The 15,801-nt window shown below is 41.0% G+C and overlaps 2 protein-coding genes across 6 annotated transcripts in view; one reads left to right on the top strand and one right to left on the bottom strand.

The window, feature by feature from the left end:
- Positions 1-2,260, bottom strand: part of arhgap17a (Rho GTPase activating protein 17a) — a 38,979-nt gene extending 36,719 nt beyond the window's left edge. The window contains exon 1 of one of the 4 annotated variants that reach the window (XM_086196115.1): positions 1,646-2,260. In XM_086196115.1, the coding sequence (XP_086052241.1) occupies positions 1,646-1,698 (53 nt within the window). In that variant the 5' untranslated portion in view covers positions 1,699-2,260. The remainder of the gene's footprint in view (positions 1-1,645) is intronic. The other 3 variants (XM_086196114.1, XM_086196113.1, XM_086196117.1) reach the window with 3 other exon arrangements.
- Positions 2,261-6,653: 4,393 nt separating this feature from the next.
- lcmt1 (leucine carboxyl methyltransferase 1) lies at positions 6,654-15,579 on the top strand. Of its 2 annotated transcripts, none has more exons than XM_086195840.1 (11): positions 6,654-7,047; positions 8,978-9,069; positions 9,624-9,706; positions 9,814-9,890; positions 10,828-10,889; positions 11,046-11,148; positions 12,139-12,259; positions 12,736-12,837; positions 13,654-13,745; positions 14,434-14,531; positions 14,985-15,579. In XM_086195840.1, the coding sequence occupies exons 1-11, from the start codon at positions 6,962-6,964 to the stop codon at positions 15,005-15,007; spliced, it is 939 nt and encodes a 312-aa protein (XP_086051966.1). In that variant the 5' UTR covers positions 6,654-6,961; the 3' UTR covers positions 15,008-15,579. The 2 variants fall into 2 exon arrangements, with proteins under 2 accessions (XP_086051966.1, XP_086051965.1); XM_086195839.1 differs by having other exon boundaries at positions 9,585-9,706.
- Positions 15,580-15,801: the final 222 nt, after the last annotated feature.

The following is a 15,801-nucleotide window of genomic DNA, read 5'->3' as shown; positions in this document are numbered from 1 at the left end:
GTCAGACCCCGGCTTTTGCCCTCGGAACACCGTTTGATAAAGAATCAAGACGATGGCTGGAGAAACGTCGCTGTTACAACATAATGAGATAGATGCGAATACCATTCATCTGTTCAGAATATAATTCAAACTATGATAAGAAATAGGCCCTTCCATGTATCTATTCACTGAACTGATCACTGATATCTCTACCTAGAAAAGAGTAATGGAATTCTGGACAAATTTATATCTGTCTGAGGCACAAAATATCATCAAATGGGAGTCCATGGTGTCAATGTGACCCAAGAATTACGAGTAAAGCAGATGGCCAAAGGAGAATTTGCATCGCTTGTTTTAACTGACCTTCAGTCCAAGATACAAAAACAATTCTGTTTACGGTTATGTATGTCAAAGACAGCAAATTTTCACTTCTGACATACTCACTTTGTCTCAGTGGATTTCATAATTTGACATATTGGCTGTGACGCCCGAATCAAAGTAACCTTTATAATTGTTCAACAGTAAATAACACTTCACACTGAGTGGTGAAACCTTAATCGTCTTTCAGCTTCTCAAATGTGTCCCACTCATAATAATTCACAAACATATTTCAATTAAATTACATTAATTAGCATGTATTAACATTCTTAACATGTTCATAAGAAGACTCGTGAAAAATAGATGTCCATTTTGTAAATTTCTCAGATGTCCTGTGGGTTTCACAAACTTGCACAGGACACGTCAGTCTTTGCTTTACAGCATTTGCCAGAAACTTCTTCTGTGCTGTATCTGTGCCTCATGAAAGACAGTGACTGATTCAGCTGAGAGAAAATTGACTGAGTCAGAAATGCAACATCATCCTGATGCTGGTGTTTACGCTGAGTAAATGGCTGATTCATTAGTTTGATGACATCTGGTTGGAGAGTTGGAGGCTTGCAAACATCAAGGGAAGCATAATAACATCCTCAGTTTATTTATCAGGAGTTCATCATCATCGGGACTGGGCAAAACTATTTATACTGTACTGCAATATATTGTGATAGAATTATGTTGTGGCCTATATATGTTATGGCAGTTATAGTTCAGTTTGTTAATGACACAAAACCTAACATGCAATTTATTACAATACTGTATTTTGGCAGCCACAGCTATAACTGTGCAACTTTGCAAATATTGATCAGATAAGAGTGGAATGAAAATTTTCAACATCATAGTTTTGACTCAATTTGTTTGTTTAATTTTCAATATACCATGATGTATAAATTACTAGACTACCCAGGTGGCGCTCGGCAAGTTGTATTTTCATTTCTATATTAATAGAACACCACAATATATCGTGATAAAATCGTGACACGATATGGATCTTATTGTGAGGCCCTTATTTACATGCAACACTAGTCTTTAAGCCTAGCTAATGATTCATTCATGAAAAACTACTCTTGTCCCTGCTGATTAGATTTTTGTTTGCTGGCCGTTCATGTGATTGTCTTGCTCCTTTTTAAAGCTGCATTACACAGAGACATCTTAGTAAAGTCACTTATGGACAAAAAAAAACACAAACATAGGAAATAGCTTAAAGTCCAATAACATAAAAAGGTTACAAATAAAGACTTGATTGCTAATGAGCTTCAAAACAGTGAACTGCGGGCAGACTTAAAATACTTGCCTGCCAACTGTTTGATTGGCGAGCTGTTTCATCCGATTGAACTGCTTCTTCATCTTCAGTCCCTTGCCAGTCGAGTCTTCCGAAGTTAACGTTACTCTTTCCAGACGGACGGTGATTTGTCATGAAGTTCGCAGAGCCTCTCCACCTTTAAATTTTCCAAACTGTCGCTATGACAGGGAAAAACAAGCGAAAGCCATTGAGCCCAAAGCCAATTAAAAGTAGTTTGTAGCCCTGCTAGCCCCTAAGCTAGCCTTTCCCAAGTGGAACTTTCAGAGAAATGCGAGGACATGGTCCAAAAACCTCTGCTTTTAGATTTTCCCTCCGTTCAAATCCCGAGGAGAAGTCGTGGCTAACTTTCACTAGCTCCCCCGGCTTCACATTACTCCCCTCGGTTGCTGTGTTGACCGCTAGCCGAGGAGCTAACGTTCCCGAGCTGGGTAATCCGCCGTCAGCCGCTTTCTCCCAGAGTAGAGCCGAGTGGGGAGCAGTCTGCGGCTGAGCTCACCTCTGCCCACAGACGGAGAGAGAGGGAGGGGGAGAGAGAGCAGGAAATAGCGTTCCTGAACCGCCACATCTGCCAGCAAGCCAGCACCACCTCCCCCTGGACACTCACGGGACAAACCCTCCGAAACGCTGCACACGTCCTCTACGACGAGTGACACACAAAAAAATTGTATTCATTTTATTTATTTGCATGGGAAATATTAAATAATAATTTAAAGATAGGTAAACAAATAAAAAAAATACTTCATATCGGTGTAACATTGCAAGAATGCAATTATTCTATGCATCGAAGTGATTATGATAAGTTTGGAAAATAAAAGCAGTGAAATTTGTGCCTTGCTTTTTAAGAAAATATATACAGGTAAGTCCAAATGACTTTAAAATTTGTTTCAAACATTTTCTTCAGGTGTATGAGAAGTTATCTGTTCAGCGCAAATTGAACAATAATATCCAGTAGCAGGACATCCCCTGGTCTGAGACTTTCCCTCCTGTCCAGGGTTTATGTTTGCAGAACAAGTGCTATTGCAGAATTCTTATAAAATGCCTAAAAGTATAATTACCCAGGAAAAATAGGACTGTGGCAATAGTAAAAGGTAAAAGTAAAATTCTCTAATAACTATTCTACTGGAGAGTAATATTATTTGGATTTATGAAGTATCAAAATTAGAGGTTCACATTCTGCAGTAAATGAGTTTTGTAAATTCTTCCGCTCGGGAGCAGAGTAACTCGACAAGGGATGTAAGACAATGAGGTTTCTTTTTGTGAGTGTCCAGTATGAGAATATTCAAAAAATTCCCCCCAAAAATTGGAAAAGGCATAAATCATATGTTTATTGAATTGCTAAGAACATGATTCTGGGTTTGACGATGATATGTTGAAGAATCACTGACATCTTCTGCTACCAAGTATGTGCTGATATAATTGTGCATCCCTAAAGTGGTGCAGGTAAATGATGTGGATAAAAAGCTGCAATATTCCTTTGAAACATACTAAATTAAAAGTACTGGACATAATCCCTACAATGCAAGTAGTCTTATGACCCCCCCCCCCCCCCCCCCGTCTGCCAAAGTGAATACAGACCGTATTTGGTGTATTACAGCAAAACTGTCAACATTGTTATGCTTAAGTTTAAAAGTTTGTGCCTGTTGTAAAGGTGAGGACTGCAGACACAATAGTTCATTTATACAAGCACTGGAAACGGTAAAGGTATGTCCTTCTTGAGATGTGATAACCACTGAGAGAGCCTATTGTACATGTGAAAGGAAAATGCACTAGTCCACACCGAACCTTAATGCCATGCAAATCAAGTGACTGACATTAAAAATGAGCCTTACTCAGTCATGCTTTCTTCAGGTGCCATTGTGCTTCTGGAAGACGAGCTCCTGACTGATGCTTTCAGGTTGATTGGCAGAAGATAGAATGTAATGAATTCCCAGTGCAGGGACATGTTGTGTGTGTGTTTTTTTTTTCTTCAACAATTCTGTGACATTAAAGTCAAATCTGCACAGAGTCTTTTGTGTGTGAGCTTTCATCTTTGAATTAATATGTATCTGGTCACTGAATTTGAACTGTCATTACGTTTTTGTTTTTTTTTAATAGACACAATGAGCCTGATGCATACTGCTCTGTAACTAAATTCAGTGAAACACCATACATTTGTCAGGCTGGATATTTAGAGCTGTGGTATGATACAGCTCTCTGCCAGACCCACATGGAAAGAACCTATATGCTGCAAATATGCAACAACACTCACTGGCCACTTTATTAGGCACCCCTGTCCAACTGCTCGTTCACGCAAATTACCAATCAGCCAATCACGTGGCAGCAACTCAATGCATTTAGGCATGTAGACATGGTCAAGACGATCTGCTGCAGTTCAAACCGAGCATCAGAAAAGGAAGAAAGGTGATTTAAGTGACTTTGAACGTGGCATGGTTGTTGGTGCCAGACGAGCTGGTCTGAGTATTTCAGAAACTGCTGATCTACTGGGATTTTCACGCACAACCATCTCTAGGGTTTACAGAGAATGGTCCGAAAAAGAGAAAATATCCAGTGAGCGGCAGTTCTGTGGGCAAAAATGCCTTGTTGACGCCAGAGGTCAGAGGAGAATGGCCAGACTGGTTCGAGCTGATGGAGAGGCAACAGTAACTCAAATAACCACTCGTTACAACCAAGGTATGCAGAAGAGCATCTCTGAACGCACAACACGTTGAACCTTGAGGCAGATGGGCTACAGCAGCAGAAGACCACGCCAGGTGCCACTCCTGTCAGCTAAGAACAGAAAACTGAGGCTACAAGTCGCACAGGCTCACCAAAATTGGACAACAGAAGATTGGAAAAACGTTGTCTGGACTGATGAGTCTCCATTTCTGCTGCGACATTCGGATGGTAGGGTCAGAATTTGGCGTCAGCAACATGAAAGCATGGATCTATCCTGCCCTGTATCAACGGTTCAGGCAGGTGGTGGTGGTGTAATGGTGTGGGGATATTTTCCCCTTTAGTACCAATTGAGCATCGTGACAATGAGTTCACCGCACTCAAATGGCCTCCACAGACACCAGATCTCAATCCAATAGAGCACCTTTGGGATGTGGTGGAACGGGAGATTCGCATGATGGATGTGCAGCTGACAAATCTGCTGCAACTGTGTGATGCTATCATGTCAATATGGACCAAACTCTCTGAGGAATGTTTCCAGTACCTTGTTGAATCTATGCCACGAAGGATTAAGGCAGTTCTGAAGGCAAAAGGGGGTCCAACCCAGTACTAGCAAGGTGTACCTAATAAAGTGGCCAGTGAGTGTGTATGCAACCTATATGGTGCATGTATGCGCATATATGCCACATATAGGTCCCAAATAGGCTACATATATGTCGCATATAGGTTGCCTATATGTTCAATTCCGTTGCGTATATAGGCCACATATGTGTCCTATATATCTTGTTTATATCCACATACATGCTCATAATACAGGGCATATAGTTCTCCTGATTGAAGGTGTAAGGATTATGCCTGTTCAGTGGTATGACAGCAATCAGATCGAGTTCCTATATAGCTTCTTAATATCCATATGGGCCAAATAAGGAACAATACCATGTGCCAAATAATAGCTGATATAGACCAGTTCTGTTTGTATTCTGTATGTCGTACTATGGTAACCTCTCTCACATTACTAAGTCTTGTGTGTATATTTTTATCTGCAAATTCAAAAGGCAGTAATCATATATGAACGATATGGAAATTGCGTATAAATTGTGAATTTCACATGGGAAAGAATCTATGTATGTCCTACAGGTCCACATATAGGTTTGACATTTACGTGAATTAAACAAAAATTGGCCCATTTCCATTAAATGTAACCTATATGTCTGTCCGTCCTGGGTGAGGGATCCTCCTCTGTTGCTCACCCTGAGGTTTCTCAGATTTTTCCCTGTTAAAAGGGTTTTCTATGGAGTTTTTCCTCAGTCGATGTGAGGGTCTGAGGGCAGAGGATGTTGTTATGATGCCATGTGAAGCCCTTTGAGACAAACTGTTGGGGAAAATGGGCCTTACAAATAAAATTGCCTTGCCTTGCCTTGCCATATGTACATGTATGCAACATATATATCCACACATATGTTTGACATAATAAAGTTTTGGCCGATTTCCTATAGTATAGGTACCTACACTATAGGAAATTGGCCAAAACTTTATGTCACCTATATGTCAAACCTATTTGTGGACATATATGTAAAACATACATGTTACATATAGGTTTTTTTCTGTGTGGGGAGGCTTTGCAGCTGTATAGTTTCTCCCCCCAGTGACTCCTCAATTATTTTTCTAATAAAGCTCCTGACGTTTTATAAACGTAGGGAAAGTTGCTCTCATTTTCATGCAAGTTTCCAGTGTTGTATCATGTTCTCTGTGCAGTTCAGCCTTGCTCCACAGAAGCAATAAATTTTTTTTTATTGATAATCTCTGTGACATGGGACCTTAATGATGTTTGGATTGAAATGTTATTTGTTTGTTTCATTTCGACACAGCATGCAAATGCTTTAGGTTGCATGTTGTACATGAACCTTGATGCTTTTGTCGCCAGATTTTGCGCCTTAATTTGTCTTTCCTCTCTCAAAATCACCTAATGAGATTTTGATTCACGGCTTGTACTCTATCATTATAGCTTCTTTGATATCCTTTTGTTATTCTGCAAGTTAATCAAATCAGTGCAACAAATGATGAGAGATGGGTTTATTTATTTTTTCCGTTTTTTTTTTTTTTTTTCTACTTCATCAGTGAGTTTATTTATCTAAGCACTTACCACGGGTCAAATTTTCAAAATATTCTAAATTGTAATTATGCAGGAGAGATAAACTATTTAATTTCGAAAAATGGGCTTTAAATTCTTCTTGTCGGTACTTGAATTTGTCAAATTACAAATGTCACATACAAATGACAAGTCTGTCGGTGTCGGGTTCATTTTATTTTAAAAAATGTTTAACCGGAAGTATTTATAAATAGCGTCCGGTTTGCGCTAATCCTTTCCGTGTTAGCATCGAGCTAGCTATTTTGTGTTAGTTAAATACTATTCTGTCGTCGGGTACTGCTCGTTTTAACTCATCTCATAGTAACATCACTTTGCACAAGTAGCTGGCTATGTTCGCAGATTTATTCTGTGTTATTGTTCCTCTTCCGCGTTTTGTTTAACTATCATCACTGTCAAAAATGAACCAGACAGTTAGACTGTTGTAGCTAGCCACTGTAATTTAGCGATCGGACGTGATTATGTATCAGGTGCCGTCTTAATGTTAATAACATACATAAGGATAATTCATGGCAGCTCGACAACCCTTCACAGACACTGATACTGCCGACGAAGCAGTGAGGGCGACATGTGACGATGCAACCATATGCAAAAGGTAACCAGATATTACTTAGAGGTGCAATGCTATAATATATTGTCTGTGTAGGTTCTCATTCATCCAGGTCATCGTAGATCGAAGCGAAGTAAAATCTGGTCAACTGGACGTAAGTTTATCTTGAAGACGTTTCACCTCTCATCCGAGAGGCTTCTTCAGTTCTAGTGAAGAGTGTGGAAGCTCCAGCTTATAAACCTATGTGGGAGTGGTCAGTGCTATTGTGGTGGAAACGACCCTCCCGAGACTCACCTGGCCTCTCCAAACGACAGTCGTTGTGCGGTGTCAGGGAGTTTCAGGGGTGGTCGTTAGGGGGTTTCACCGACCACTCAGATGCTAATGGGCTGTGCTGGCATCAGCCGTTCCACATGGGTCTTTCAGCTGAACTCTTTGGGGAAGCTTTGAAAGGACTTGGTTGTAAATAGGTGAAAGGAAATGTCGCAGTCCACCTCCTCTGTTCAAAGATGGTTTCTCTATCCTGACGTGGATGGCTTCTTTAACTCCTCTTTCAAACCATCTGTCCTCTCTGTCGAGGATTTGGACATGGTCGTCCTGGAAGGAGTGGCTTTCCTCCTTGAGGTGGAGGAAAACCGCTGAGTCCTGTCCTCCAGAGTTGGCTCTTCTATGTTGGGCCATGCGCTTGTTGAGGGGCTGTTTGGTTTCCCCTATGTAGAGATCCGTGCAGGCCTCACTGCATCTGACAGCGTATACCAGATTGCTTTTCTGGCTGTGAGGGGTGGGATCTTTGGGGTGAACCAGTCTTTGTCTCAGAGTGTTGTCTGGTTTAAAAGACACAGGGATGCGGTGCTTATTATAGATTCTCCTTAATTTCTCAGAAACCCCTGCCACATAGGGGATCACTATGTTTTTTCTCCTGCCTTCTTCATCTTCCCTCCTCCTGGAGCTCTCCTCCTTTCTGGACCTGGAAGAGGATTTTACAAAGGTCCAGTCTGGGAAGCCACAAGTTTTAAGTGCTCTTTTCAGATGCTGCTGTTCTTTTTTCCGGCCTTGGACGCTGTTGGGGATGGTCTCTGCTCGGTGTTGCAGCGTCCTGATGACACCTAACTTGTGCTCCAGAGGATGGTGAGAGTCAAAAAGCAAGTATTGGTCAGTGTGGGTGGGTTTCCTGTACACATCCACCCTCAGGCTCCTGTCCTCTTGAACGTAGACGTCACAGTCCAAAAAGGGCAGATGGTTGTCTTTCACATCCTCTCTGGTGAACTTGATGTTGACGTCTACCGAGTTGATGTGTGCTGTAAACGGTTGTACCTCCTGAACCTTGATCTTCACCCAGGTGTCATCAACGTATCGGAACCAGTGGGTGGGGGAGGGTCCACTGAAGGAAGTCAGGGCCCTCTGTTCCACCTCTTCCATGTATAGGTTGGCCACGATAGGAGATACGGGAGAACCCATGGCACAGCCGTGTTTTTGCCTGAAAAACTTCCCTCTGTACTGGAAGTAAGTTGTGATCAGGCAAAGGTCCAGAAGTTGGCAGATTTGGTCCGGATTGAGGTTGGTCCTGTTGCTGAGGGTGTTGTCCAGCTGTAGGCGTTTCTTCACTGTTTCTACAGCCTCCACGGTAGGGACGCAGGTGAACAAGGAGGTCACATCGTAGGACACCATGGTCTCATCTGGGTCCAGCTTGAGTTCTCTAACCTTGTTCACGAAGTCCATGGAATTCTGGACGTGGTGGGGGGTTTTCCCTACCAAGGGGGCTAAGATGGTGGCGACGTGTTTGGCGATGTTGTACGTCACGGAGTTTATGCTGCTGACAATGGGTCGGAGCGGGGCACCTTCCTTGTGGATTTTATAATATATTGTTTTCTTTTACTGGCTTATTCATGGAACCTAGAGGGATCAAGAGCTCTTGCAACATTTTAGGTGGGTTACTTTAATGAATAATATCAAACATAGTTTCCAATTTGGTTTCTAGGTTTGCTACCAGTAAAGGCTACTGGAAAGACCCTTACATCCAGTATTTTGTGAGGTCGGTAGGCGAGAGGAAGGCACCTGAAATCAACAGAGGTATGTAATGAAGGATTCAGAGTCTTTCCTGTATATCCAGCTGTCAACACATCTGTCACTATGGGTTTAGTCAACCGCAGTGATAGTCTGTCATTGAATAACAGAAAAATTGGTCCTTTAATCTTGTAGGGAATATTTTTTATAAACTCTGGCAGCCGCAGGCCTAAAATGATACAAGTATCGTTCAAAGGGTGCAATTTTACAGTAAATGTCTCCCGACAAAGATTAAGAAATAGTTGTAAATGTGTTATTACTTTCATTGTAAATACTTACTAACCTAGTTGTAGCATACCTTCACCTGGCCCTGCACTGATGTATGGGAAATTAGGTTAAAAGTCATTAACAACTGATAATAAATGTTTATGAAGGGTTTGCAATGCAGTTATTAAGACATTTACAGCCATTTCTTGATCCTTTATAAGCGGAGACTTCTTGTGAAGTGGTAGCATTGTAAATGTTACTTTGCCTACGTGTGTTATCAGTTTGTGTTATGGGCCACTTGTCTTACATGACAGGTTACTATGGCCGTGTTCAAGGCGTTAATCATCTTCTAGATGCGTTCATAAGAAAAACAGAGTGCGACTGTCAAGTGATCAACCTGGGCGCCGGACTGGACACCACATTTTGGAGACTAAAGGTTTGTGACCTGGCATCTCTCTCAGGAATTGTTTTTTTTGTGTGTGTGTATGTGTTTAACTCGGTTGCATCAAATACACCTGAGTATTTAGTGTGTGTATGTTTCAGGATGAAAATCTCATGCCAAAGAAGTTCTTTGAGGTTGACTTCCCAACTGTTGTGGCCAGGAAAATACACAATATAAAGTAAGACAGCCATTTTGCTCATGTTGTATCTGCTGTCGTACCTGATGACTAGCCATGAATCCCCTTTCTGCAGGCTAGAAAGGCTTAATTTGCATTATCTTACCTCGTGAAATTGTACATTATTCACATCTTATTTATATTTTAACCTTTGATATACAGTTTATACATGTAAAGTAGCTCAAAGCAGGGAAAGAATAAGTGGATTCATCCTTGGAGGGTGTGAAAGAAAAAAAAATATTTTGAGGCAGCAAGATCTAACTTTTTCCTGTAGTTCATGAATTTGTGGCCACAAGATATAATTTAGTCCTTCTATGTAGTTATTTTATATGTATGAGCTATTTATATCTTGTGGCCACAGCAGATTTTGACATGGATTTGTTTTTTTCTTTTTTAGATTGTTTTTCATGTGTAAACAGATTCAGAAAATCTATGGTTATGAGAACTTTACTCAAAGGTGTGGGAAAATCTTGGTTACTTATTAGCCAAGGTTTGCGTTAACCCGTTTTATATCTATGCCCTCTTTTTTTTTTCCCTTCCTAAGGCCACTCCAGGTCTGTGTGTGCAGTAGTGTGTGTAGAGACCTGCAGAGGGCGACAGAGCGATCAGTTCAAAGAAAAAAAACAACAGTTTTTATGTTACAGCTTTCATGCAAAGCTCTAAACGAATAATTCCCGTACTTTATTTCTTCACTTTATGTTGCAGCTCATAGTTTCTTGTTTTTGAGTGTCAGTCCATTAAATTTGAAAACATTATTATGGAAACTAGGAACGAGAATAAGCCAACATTATCATATATATCCTATGAGCTCTTGGTAATACTTTGTAGTTTTTCCACATCTTCTATTAAATACATGTGAATGTAATGCGTGCTGCTTTCAAAGACATTTTTAGAGGCAGTTTTGGTTTTGCATTGTAATGGTGTCATTTCCTTTGACTAGGACAAAGCCGCCCCTGTCCAAACCCCTCATTGAAACCCACTCAACAGACTCCTTACTCCTAGGTAACAAGCAAAGATTAAACTGTGGTGGATGTTACATGACAAATCTATAAATTGAATTTTCTCCATAAAATCGTGAAAGGTCTCTCAAGTGTGTGTGTGTGTGTGTGTGTGTGTGTGTGTGTGTGGGTGTGGGTGTGTGTGTGTGTGTGGGTGTAGATGCCCACAGCCTTGACTCAGATCGGTACTGTATCATTGGAGCAGACCTCAGAGACGTCACTAGCATGGATGAAAAACTGAGGAGGTTCCAGCTTAACCCAGAGTATGTGATGTCCTACCAATACAACATTCCATTCAAGTCAGTGTGGAGTAATAAATGAAGAGTAGAAAGTGTCGTTCAAAGTGAGGTCATTATAATTTTTACAGCTTTCTGTCAGGTGTAGTATTTGTTTTCATTCTTTAGCAGTCCGCACACTAAAACTTATCTGTGTTTGCTGGCTTTCAGCTGTGAGAAGCTGTAGATAACAGGATATGTAGAGCTTCAGTGAGTTGCGACACGTGAAGTCTGTTTTGAAAGGATACTCCACCCAGAGTGTGTCTTTATGACATAAACCTTAAGACAGCAAGCATGACAAAGCCATGCAAAGGCAGAGGGAATAGCAGAGCATCATCAGTACCACAACATGCAGTCATACAGAGTCACACAAGACAAGTCAATTTCATCGTACCTTTACAGTGCAATAGCAATAAAGGCTATTCCATTGTAAGACAGTAGACATAGATGCAAAGTACTTTATTGTCTCATGATCTTGTTAAACTGTTAAAAGATGCAGTTGTGATTCGTAGAAGGGTATTAAGCCTTGCCACACAGAGATGTAAGACACATTGTAAAAGAACAAACTTTGAGAATAGAACAGTAAATGAAATACATTCACGTTGAAGAATATTGAAACGTTTGGTTTTCTGTCCCAGCATTAACAGTTACATTTGAATTTAAACAGCTTATGTGTTATATATTTAATATTTGCAATTGTTTCTTGGGTTATCAAGGCTTCGTGAATTTATCTGTATTCGTTTACATCTCGTATAGGCGAAATTTGGCCACCGGGCCTCAGAGTCTCCTAGAGGGAATCATAGCGGGAGAACAGCTTGACAGCAGTTGGTGTCAGATCCTCGTGTATTATTTATCAGCATTTTTCTCATCAGTTTCTGTGTTTAAGGAAAACAATCCGACTGTCACAGTGTGTGCTTTGATGCCAGTGGAGATTTTTTTTTTTGCCATTGCAGTTACATTTGCTGCTCTGACTTCCAGGGTACCCACATTGCTGCTGTCAGAGTGTGTGTTGGTCTACATGACACCCACCCAGTCCTTCAATCTAGTTCACTGGGCAGCAGAGACTTTTCACACTGCCATGTTTATCAACTATGAACAGGTAACCAGAACACATGAGATCATCCTGGCACAGAAGAAGTCGTGTTTATTTTCCAGTTTTATCTACGACTTTGGAGTACTCAAGTGTTTAAGGCATCCATCACTGTTCCCTTTTATAGTTGGTGTGTGGTAGATCTGTGATAGAACTACAGTTTTTACTGTCAGTGTTTTAGCTCATAGTACAGCACCTAAAAGAACATTATTGCTCAGCTTGGCAGTGCACCTTGGCTTGTTAATGATTATCAGCTCCTTTTTTTATCTGCCATCCACAGTTCTCTCATTGTCTTCTTTTAGCTTTAGCAGGCAGCTGTGAGGGTACAATTTTTGCTCAGGACCAAACCTCCATGACAGAGTGGCAGGATACAATAGTTGTAGTAACATGAAGTCACACACTTGAAGTTTGTGTTTTTTATCTCTCTTTTCTAAAAAACAAAACAAAATAAGGCCTCACTTGGTCAACATGTTCTGTGTATCCAGGTGAACATGAGTGACCGTTTTGGCCAGGTCATGATCGAAAACCTGCTGCGCCGCCAGTGCACCATGGCCGGTGTAGAGGCTTGCCAGTCTCTGGACTCTCAGGTAACCTTAGAAACACCACAACATCTCTTTGTTTACTTTTAGTAAGTGACGAGGTATTTGTGTAACTTAAAGATCCTTAAGGGTAGATACTGTAGCTTGTTGTGGCTCGTAAACGTGACATTCATTGGAATGGGGTCCCTCTTCCCGGATTCAGCAGCACCAGAAACATATACCCGCTACCCCTGATACCATGAACACCCCCACCCAGTCCTGCATTCACAAGTGAACCGCCAGCTCACACACACTAAACACCAGCTAGGTCAAGCTAAATGCCAGCTAGCACAAGTAAACTGCATTAAGTGTTCAGCAGAAAGCAGGCTGTCGATGCATCACTCTTCTCCCCCAGCTTTACCTTAAGTGTTAAAAAGTGGCTGAAAGCCGAAGTGAGATTCAACCTTGTTCTGAAACAAGCTTTATCTGCTTGCCATTTTGCCTCAGTAGGACTGTATTTCTGTGCACATCCACCATTTTGTCAAGAATTAATTTCATCTACTTGCTGGGTTTTATACATGCCCGACCTCCCCTGTGTGCTGTCGGTGAATGCATGCGCCCACTCACTCAAACCCACTCCCCACACAGAAATGTCTCTCAAAACTAAAAGCAGTGGCTCTGCGCGCACAGGCACAACCACACAGGTGATGGTTGAACCCCATTTCGTTTTGTATAGGTTGAGATTTTGTTTTGTAAAGGAGATGCTGTAGATTCTACTTTTAACTGTCACCGTTTGTATCCTAAATTTTAGGTCTTTTTTTTTTTTTAGTTCTTTGTTTTAGCATATGCAGGCATTTAATTGTTCAGGGTGTGTGGTGGTTGCAGAGGGAGCGGTTTCTGAAGGCTGGCTGGGAGCACGCTGATGCACTGGACATGATGACCGTCTACAGTATGCTTCCACAAGATGATGTGGCAAGGTAGTACTGGGCTAACGCTGCTGAGCATTTGCAAAAGTTCATGTGTTAGATACCCGAAGAAGAAAAAAAAACCATATGGAGACAGGGTTTTCTTCATCTGCCTCAAACATTCCCACCACAATTGTCATGTCGTAGTGCTCTTCTCTACCTTGGTAGTACTGGTACATTAATCTGGAGGAAACAAATAATTAGATAGATGTTGTAGGTCTCCTGCACTTCGGTACAGTTCACAGTTTCACTGAGTGGTGCAAGAATGAGTCCTAAAAAAAACCTGGAAATAAGTTGTGAACATTAAATGCTAACAGATGGCTGAACAAAACTGCAAAGTTTGCGGCAGATGTTATAAATGGAATCACACCGAAGACGTGCACAGCTAGTCTTGACAATGTGGAAGTCACAGTGTTATATGTATATGGTATAGTTGGTTCATTGCAAAAACATCAGCCTTGTACTTGTAGTTATAAATTGTGAAGATTATCTTCCTGAACAAAACGTCTCATAAAGTTTTGTTTGCAACAGGAAATATTTTCTGCAGTAATCCAGAATCCATAGTAAAAATCCTGTTGGCTTTTGTTTAAGGGAATGCTTTATAATGCTAACTTTCAGGTTAGCCTTCAAAAATACATCATCCCTGTAGAACTTCATTCTCTTAAGATAATGTTTTCCATTTTCTTTTGATTACTTGTAGAATCGAACGACTGGAGTTCCTTGATGAGAAGGAGCTGCTGCAACAACTTCTTCAGCATTACAGCATCTCCTGGGCCAGCAAGGACAAACTCAGGCTGGGTAAGCGACAGTTCTAATTTCGCTTTTGCTCATCGAGCTGGCGACACCCATGGTTACATCTGAGACCAAGCAGCAACCTGGGGATTGCCCAAAAACTGCGACTCCGTAAAAGTTTCCTCTTGATCTTGACAAATGAGGCATGCCCTGACGATTCTTTGAGATTTAGATGAAGTTTAAATGAATGGGTAAGTTCTCGCCAAGATGGTGATGGCCAAACGCCACTGTCAAGACTTTAAAAAGGAAGTCCACAAACCAACAGATGATGTCTTGTGTTCTCTATTGACGGCTCTTATAGTCTGTGGTCTGTGCGTAGACATCGCGCATCGCCATGTTTATTACCACGACAGACACAGCTGAATTTCAAGAAAGACAACAAACCCTGGACTACTGTGCCGTACTGTCTGTCCTGGTGTGTCCTTTTTAGTCGTTTCCAACAACAGTTTGCTTCATCAGGTCTGTCCCAGTTGGCGTTTTGAATGTCGAACATCTCCACTGTCCATGAGCTTGGCACGTGCTGAAGCCAAAATCTACAATGAAGGAACGCATTGGGAAGAAGTCATCCATGTCCCCCATCAAGCCTGCATGTGGGAGTCGATCTGATGTGAAACTCTTCATCAGCACACCGCGTCATCATGTTACTCCCCCTACGGTCTCAAGATAAGACAGTATTAATTGAAATACATTGAATTCATTGCTGAATCACAGTGTGTGTGGTTTGTTGAATTAATTTATCTGTTCTAACAGTCCTCTAAAATTCTTCTTTCTACTCGTTTGTGTTGGATGATAGAAGGATGTAAGTGGTAAAAAGAATTTCAGCTGTCATATAATTGTCCTTGCCTTGATTTTATGTCCAATATAAAGTTTATTTATTATTCAATTGCACCTCCCTGTGACATCTTTTTACAAAACACGCATGCGGTAAAATAGTGTTGAACTGCAAAATCTACACTGCTCATCACAAAGTGTGGAGAACAAAGGAAATTAGTTTGTAACAGATTATATTTGAATGCTGTTTAAGCACATTTCAATAAAACCTTTGTGTAAGACAGTAACTGTGAATTTATGCACTGTTTATAGACTTCATATCAAAAAAATCAGTTGAGTTATCTGCAGTGGGCGGGACGACTTGAGGAGAGATAAGAATGCCTGTTAATGTTTGTGTGGAGTCAGGAAGACTGGCCATTGAAACATTTTTGTTTGTGTTACCTTTACTGACAACTTGCAAAAAAAAATATATATCTATCTCAAAACAAAAATTTTACCTTTTTAA

This window comes from Aulostomus chinensis, chromosome 23 (genome assembly GCF_037954235.1).
Source record: "Aulostomus chinensis isolate RoL2024-O1b breed Wild chromosome 23, RoL_Achi_v1.0, whole genome shotgun sequence".
NCBI classification, from domain to species: domain Eukaryota; kingdom Metazoa; phylum Chordata; class Actinopteri; order Syngnathiformes; family Aulostomidae; genus Aulostomus; species Aulostomus chinensis.
Note: the sequence above shows the minus strand (reverse complement) of the source record. Positions and strands in the feature narration are given on the sequence as shown.

Coding starts and splice junctions, on each gene's coding strand:
- lcmt1 (XM_086195839.1), top strand. CDS start 6,962: ATGGCAGCTCGACAACCCTTCACAGACACTGATACTGCCGACGAAGCA. Junction 9,891..10,827: donor AGGAAAATACACAATATAAA/GTAAGACAGCCA, acceptor TCCTTTGACTAG/GACAAAGCCGCCCCTGTCCA. Junction 12,838..13,653: donor GCCAGTCTCTGGACTCTCAG/GTAACCTTAGAA, acceptor TGGTGGTTGCAG/AGGGAGCGGTTTCTGAAGGC.